We start from the raw sequence: 6,998 nt of genomic DNA, 5'->3' as shown, positions 1-6,998 counted from the left end.
ACCTCCACTTCCAGACACTCTTTCAGGGCAAAATACCTACTCTGGGCAAGGCTGAGGACAGCAGATGAGGTGAGTAGCCTGGGGAAGCAGCATGGAGCCAGGGCCCCAGGATGCACCCCTCCAACTCTCCCCAGGACATCTGCCTCATGATTACCACAACCCACCCACCCAGGCCGCAGCTCCAGATCGAGGCATTTGTTCCCGTTCAAGTTCACTTAAAAGCGTTTATTTCCCTGCAAATCCACAAGGGCCAAAAAATCCACATGAGAGAGGAAAGAAAGCCTCTCCTAGTTGCCATTCTCTCTGGTCTGACCAAGAGGGGCTGGCCCCAGCCGCTGGTGGCTTTAGACTTTGCTCACAGAGGTTTTTCTCAGAATAGTAGCTCAGAGTCTTCAGAGCTTGAAAAGCCCGCATACCTTGAAAGTACGCAGGCTGCAGGGCTGCAAGAACAGAGTGGAATTTTCCATTTATAGAATAATACTCTTCATACCACTCTGGGGCCAGCGTTCTCGTGGTAAGTTCAGTGTCAGCAAACCCACCATGCTTCTGCAGGAGCCCCACGCCAGCCGGGCCCTTTTATTTATTTTTGGTGGGAGACAGGAGGAAATAAAGGAATAGCTTTTCAACTTGAGTGCCAACACAAACTTGGAAAAGGAACTGGCTTGGCAAGTGCTGAATATCACTGCCTGGTTTGGGGACTTAAATCAACTGTCAGGGAGTAGGAGGTGAGGAAGAGGCTGAAAAATATACCTTCCACCCCAGAATGTAGACAGGTGGCTGGGACAGGCATCACATTACTGCCTCAAGACCTTCCCTGTCCCTGCTGCGTGGTCCCTGGATCATGCCTGAGGGCAGGGGCCCATACCAAAGGCACAAGGCCCCACCTCGCTTCTCTTCCTCCGTACCCCCATGTGCTACACTTGATTTCTGCTGATGCAGGCACAGACAGACTCAAAGTCTGAAATAGCTTCCATATTCACGGTGTAGAGGGAAGGTCACCAAGCCAGTCATGAAGAGGCCTGAGTCCTCACTCTGCAGTGACAAGTTCACTGTGTGGCCTAAAGAAGCCTTCTCTTCTCTGGGTCTCATTTTCTTCATCTGTAAAGTAAGATCGGACTGAATGATCCCAAAGATCCCCTTCACTGCAAACATTCGGACTCACTCATTCATTCTACTGTTAACCAGAGCCAGCACCAGGTTCTGGGCATCCCTACGGGGCCGCTCTAAACCTGCTGGGACATACCCAGACCCACCCACTAATGACAGCTGCAACACCAGTCTCCCAACCCTTGTTCCGACAGACAGAGCTCCTCCAGAGAGAGGAAGGAAAACCCTGCCTGCCAGCTTAGAGGAGGCATTGTCCCCGCCCCTCAGCACCCTACAGGAACCCTCCCCCTACCTAATACTTCCCCTACTTTCCATATTTTAAAAAACTGTGTTGCTCCTTCTCCTGGGAAGGGCATGGCCATCTCGTAGCCACCTAAAGTCTTCTGATTTATTTTCCACCGTTTTTACAAAAGTACAGTATTCATTTCAAAGTATTAAATGGTGACGCTCAAATGGCCCCTGAATACGCCTTGTTATTTCAGTTGCATAAACACCTCATATTTCAATACGGTCCCTCCACCCCAGGGGCAGGGGTGAGTGAGGAGCTACACATACACTTAGAAACACACACACACTGATCACTGTCCTAAGGCCCTCACCCCTACCTGTCTGTCACCAGCTACTGGCCACCACCTGGTCTCGGAACACCTGTTGGGAGGTGCTACAGTGCTGCTGTGGGAAAGTTATGTGTCCTTCCACTACTTACGAGGTAAGAACCAAAACCTCTCTGAAGCTCTCTGAGGTTTGTGCGAGGATTCCACCCAGTTGAAAGCTCTCCAAAACGCTGTGCAAAAGGAAGTTACTTGATTGCTGGGCGGCTCCCACTTAAAAACTGCATCGTTAGCTCGCACCAAGTCTTGCCTCCCCACATCTTTCCTTGCTGATGTTGATGAGAAGGAGAAAGGAGAGAAGGGGTTTCTCAGAAGGCAGAAGGCTGGCCCAGGGCACTAAAAGCTTGGGAGGTGGGTCTCACCCCCAGGCTGAGGGAGATCCAGGACTGGTCACCTGTTCCAAACCAGTGGAACAGAGCTCAGACGATGGCGGGCCCCAGCAGCCGCCCCTCCCCTACCTCCCCCTCCCCTCCCAGCTGAGCGGTAGGGCACGCCCCCTCCCCCGGATTCACCAATCAGCGCCCGGAGCGGCGCCCGTGGCGCAGGGGGCTCTGGTCAGCAGCCAATTAGCGCAGGGGCCCGAGGCGGCGCCTGTCCGCCCCCTCCCAGAATGAAAGCTGCCCCACAGCTGGCGAGGCGGGCGCAGCGCGTGGGTTGCAGGAACCTCGCGGGCCGGAGCAGCGCGCGCTCACTGCCCGCCCGCCCCCCGCGCGTCCGCCTCCGCTCCGCCTCCGTCCCGGGCGCGGGCGAGGTGGCCCGGGCGGGGGAGGGCAGGGGGCAGGGCCGCGGCGGAGAAGCCGCGGGGCGGGGAGGAGCGGGTCCCGATAAAAGGCGGCGAGGCAGCCCCACCCCGAGGCAGGCCGGCGGGCAGGCTCAGCTCGTCCCTTCCGTCCGGCCCGCGCCGGCGGCGGGGAGGCGGCGCGCGCGGCCCGCAACCCGCCCATGGAGGCTTTCCCCTGGGCGCCCCGCTCGCCCCGCCGCGGCCGCGCCCCCCCGCCCATGGCGCTCGTGCCCAGCGCCCGCTACGTGAGCACCCAGGGCCCGGCGCACCCGCAGCCCTTCAGCTCGTGGAACGACTATCTGGGACTCGCCACGCTCATCACCAAGGCGGTGGACAGCGAGCCGCGCTTCGGCTGCGCCCGCGGCGGGGACGGCGGCGGGGACGGCTCCCCGCCCTCTTCTTCCTCCTCGTCGTGCTGCTCCCCCCACGTGGGGGCCGGGCCTGGGGCGCTGGGGCCCGCGCTGGGGCCGCCCGACTACGACGAGGACGACGACGACGACGACAGCGACGATCCGGGGTCCCGGAGCCGCTACCTGGGGGGCGCGCTGGAGCTGCGCGCGCTGGAGCTGTGCGCGGACCCTGCCGAGGCCGGGCTGCTGGAGGAGCGTTTCGCTGAGCTGAGCCCGTTCGCTGGTCGCGCCGCTGCCGTGCTTCTGGGCTGCGCACCCGCCGCCGCCGCCGCGGCCACCGCCGAAGCAGCGCCGCGAGAGGAGCGGGCCCCGGCGTGGGCGGCCGAGCCCAAGCTGCACGCCGCCTCCGGGGCGGCCGCCGCCCGGCTGCTCAAGCCCGAGCTGCAGGTGTGCGTGTTTTGCCGGAACAACAAGGAGGCGGTGGCGCTCTACACCACCCACATCCTGAAGGGACCCGACGGGCGGGTGCTGTGCCCCGTGCTGCGCCGGTACACGTGTCCCCTGTGCGGTGCCAGCGGCGACAACGCGCACACCATCAAGTACTGCCCGCTTTCCAAAGTGCCGCTGCCGCCTGCAGCCCGCCCGCCGCCGCGCAGCGCCCGGGACGGCCTGCCCGGCAAGAAGCTGCGCTAAGGGCCCGGACCCCGGTCTGCTGCTGCCACCTGATGCCACTGGGGTAGCCGCCCGCCCACTCTCGTGTTTGGTCTGCGCACCATCTCTTCCTCGCTGCCGGGGAGTGTGGAGCTCGTCTTGGTTTTTCCAGAGGAAGCCGACGGTACCGAGTATTTTCCTAACGAAGAGCAGTTGAGACTAGACGTTAAAATTTTGATTAATGTTTCTAGTTTGTGCACATCCAGATGGTGAAGGCTGGGTATTCCACTAACTGAAATGTGGCAACTTAGAGGCGCTGTGGTTTATTTATACGTCGACCTATTTTAGATGCGCATCAGTATGAAATTGTCTCAGTCTAATCTTGGATGTTTAATTTTATGAATGGAGGCACTTTACTAGGTCTAGAATATTTTTTTAAAAGCCTCTCAACTGAACTTAAAACTGGCGATTTTATGGAGTGTCAGCAAAATGACTATTTTATTGTCTGAAACAATATTTCTGTTGTCCTTACCCAGTTGTAATTCCAGGTGAAGCCCTGCGTGGTAGCATCATTAAGTGAAACTTGGTATACTTTACAGTGTTAGTTTGGGTGGGTGTTCCCTCCTTGTGGCTTGTTTTTGTCCTAGCTGGAGATGTATAAAATGTACAATTTGTAGGTAGCAGGTAGAATACAGCTCATGTACCAGATCTTTTTATTGCTGAACGAGCATCTACCGTTTTTCCCCTTTAAAAATAGTGCCAAGTTATAATCATATTGTGTATACACTTGAAAATGGTGCTGTTTAAAAAAATTGTGTATTTATACAGTAACAGTATATGAATTCATTAACCTTGCCTTTAACTCTACTTGGCTTTTTCTTTATGCCCCTTCCTATTCCAGTTCTTCAAAAATATGTGATACTTAAGATCAAACGGGTGCAATAACTCATTCACTCTGAATTGCTCCATTTCAGGGTCTCTAAATAGTGGAAATCTCATTCCAGCTGTTGCCTCTCAGACTAAATTTAAGATGGAATCCTTTGAGCTCTGGAAGGTTAATGAAACAACTGGTGTTCAGGAAGGTTCCACTCTGGACTGTGTCAGCTTTAAACCATCACAGAAGTCCTCAAACCAGTATAAGTACCAATTAAAGGAACTGACTGGGTGTAGGGGGGGTAACACAAGGAACACAGCCTCCATCTATTGTGTTCCCATTCTCATTAGAAGACAACCCTTCTGGAATCCCACCAGTTATTTTCATCGGTGAGATTAAATCTAATCTTGGGCAAAGGTGCTTGACTTCTACTTTTAACCTCCCATCTTCAAGTCCACCACAGTGCATACCACACCGTATGTACCATCGGAACAGACACAGAAGGTAAAAATGGAAATGAATTAACATGAAGTCATCTAAAATGTACAAAATCACTATCTGAAAATAACAGCAACAGATTTAGTCTTTAGAGGTTCCAGGAGAGCTTAGCTAGATTATTAAAAATTAGGCTGCCTTCATATTAAACAACTCCCTCCCTCCACAGCAGATTTGCTTGATTTGAACACTTCTTTTACAGTCTAAGAAGCTGCCATGATAGCTGAGATAGCTATGAGTTTTTTTGGTCAAAGGGTGAGAGAAGGGGGAGGGGGGTGCACACAGGCAAACCATTCATTTCTTGGTCAAGAAAAAAAAACCTGTTAGTACAGCTCCAAATGAGAAAACTTCAGACATGAATATACCTAAACTCAAAGGCATGCATTAACTTCTCTTCAGTTTTTCTAGAAAACATATCAATTTAAAATAGTTTTGCTTTCTGGGTTGTTTTTAGGTCACACGAATTCCTGTGACCTCTTGCCACTGCTTTAATTCTCCCTTTTCAAGAGTCACTAGTAACAGATGGGTGCATTCTCCAGACGGGAAGGACTAGGAAGGTCACTTACCTATCAGCAGCAACCCCTCACCAGCCATTTGCCTGTTTTCCAGCTAACTTTAGTTTCTAGTATTTTAAAGCATAACGGAGAATGTCAGTAGTTCTCTAGAACTCTCTTATGAAGTTTACTAAACAGGCTCTAACACATTTAAAAGCAACTCTCAATCTGAAACATGTTTTAAGCACTTGAAAAGCTAAATTTAAGATAAAAGGAAATCCAATTTTTTGAAGTCTAGAAAGTATACAAAATAGTGACAAAAGTACTTATTTTCCTAAGACTGCATATTTTTGGAAAAAGATGTACGGAATCCTCAAAAGAGCTTTACCAACTGTGCAGCCAGACTGCCTTACATTTTAAAATCGTACCACAAATGAACATATACTTCAAAGAAAAATTTCAGTGTTAGTCCTAATTTTCTAATCTGTTCTTAGCTACATGAACATTGCTTCCATTAATTTCCAGTATATTTTAGTTAGACTTACAAAATCTTAAGTCGGTGTCTAGCCAAACCATGTCACACACATAGATGCCAACCTCCCCCTAGTAGCCAGTTTGGACAACCACTGGGATGTGGAACCTTCTTTGGGCCGCTGCCTCCACCCTCAGATCCACCCATGCTGATAGTGATGACACCCTGTCTACAAATGCAGAAGAATAAACACTGAGGGACGGGGTAAGACTGAGACCCTGAGCAGGATCACAAGCAGCTGCACTCTTCTGCCCTTACCCTGTGCTCTGATTCCATCACCCAGGTCACAGAACTTGGGAGAACAGTACATCTGGGAGAGGGTCTGGGTAGGAAGGGTGGTTTGCAGACCAGCCTGGAAACCTAACCATCAGACAGCCATCTAAACCAATCAGCTCAAATGAATGTCTGTTGGGGCCTGTATGTGACCGCCCAGGTATGTCCTGTTCTAGTAACTTGGGGACAGAGCAGGTTACTGTCCCAAGTTTTCACTTGTTACAAAAGGCCCTCTTCTCACAAGACTTTCACTTGTTTGAAATATAAATTAAGAAAAACGTTTTTTTAAAGTGAGTTCTATCATTATTAACATCAAAAAGCAAAGGCTGCACTTGGTAAAGTTTTTTATAAAAAACCATCAATACTCCCTCTTCTGGCCTCATGGCTGCACCAAGAGTAATTCTCACCACTACTCAACACCAGAGATAATCTAAGTGCCTAGAGCCACTATAAATTTGCAATTAACATTCTGTGAAATCAATTATGCTTTTAATTTCAGGGGAAAACTCAAGATGTACATCACACACACACCACACAGAGAGGACAACTTTACAGGGAAATGCAACTTTACACACACACACACACCCCCATACAGACAGGACAACTTTACAGGGAAACTAAGAGGTTCATCAGGTAACAGAGGAAGACACTTTAGTGGAAACATCCTAGCCACATTTGCTTTTTGTTATATTTAGGTTATTTTCTTTGATACGCAACAGTGAGAAAGTTAGTATCACTGGTAAAACCTCAAGTGAAATAAACTCAAGGAATATGTAAGGTAAACATTATATATGAAACACTAATTAACCACAAATCAACACTAAAACAAA

The 6,998-nt window shown here is 50.8% G+C and overlaps 1 protein-coding gene across 1 annotated transcript; it reads left to right on the top strand.

Moving 5' to 3' along the window:
- The first annotated feature begins 2,377 nt into the window (after positions 1 to 2,377).
- NANOS1 (nanos C2HC-type zinc finger 1) lies at positions 2,378 to 4,355 on the top strand. Its single transcript, XM_070363805.1, has one exon. It carries the CDS (start codon positions 2,661 to 2,663, stop codon positions 3,540 to 3,542), a length of 882 nt encoding a protein of 293 aa, XP_070219906.1. The 5' UTR covers positions 2,378 to 2,660; the 3' UTR covers positions 3,543 to 4,355.
- Positions 4,356 to 6,998: the final 2,643 nt, after the last annotated feature.

The sequence above is a fragment of the Bos mutus genome, chromosome 26, assembly GCF_027580195.1.
Source record: "Bos mutus isolate GX-2022 chromosome 26, NWIPB_WYAK_1.1, whole genome shotgun sequence".
Classification (NCBI taxonomy): Eukaryota; Metazoa; Chordata; class Mammalia; order Artiodactyla; family Bovidae; genus Bos; species Bos mutus.
The sequence above is the reverse complement of the archived record's forward strand: the minus strand, read 5'-3'. Positions and strand labels throughout refer to the sequence as shown.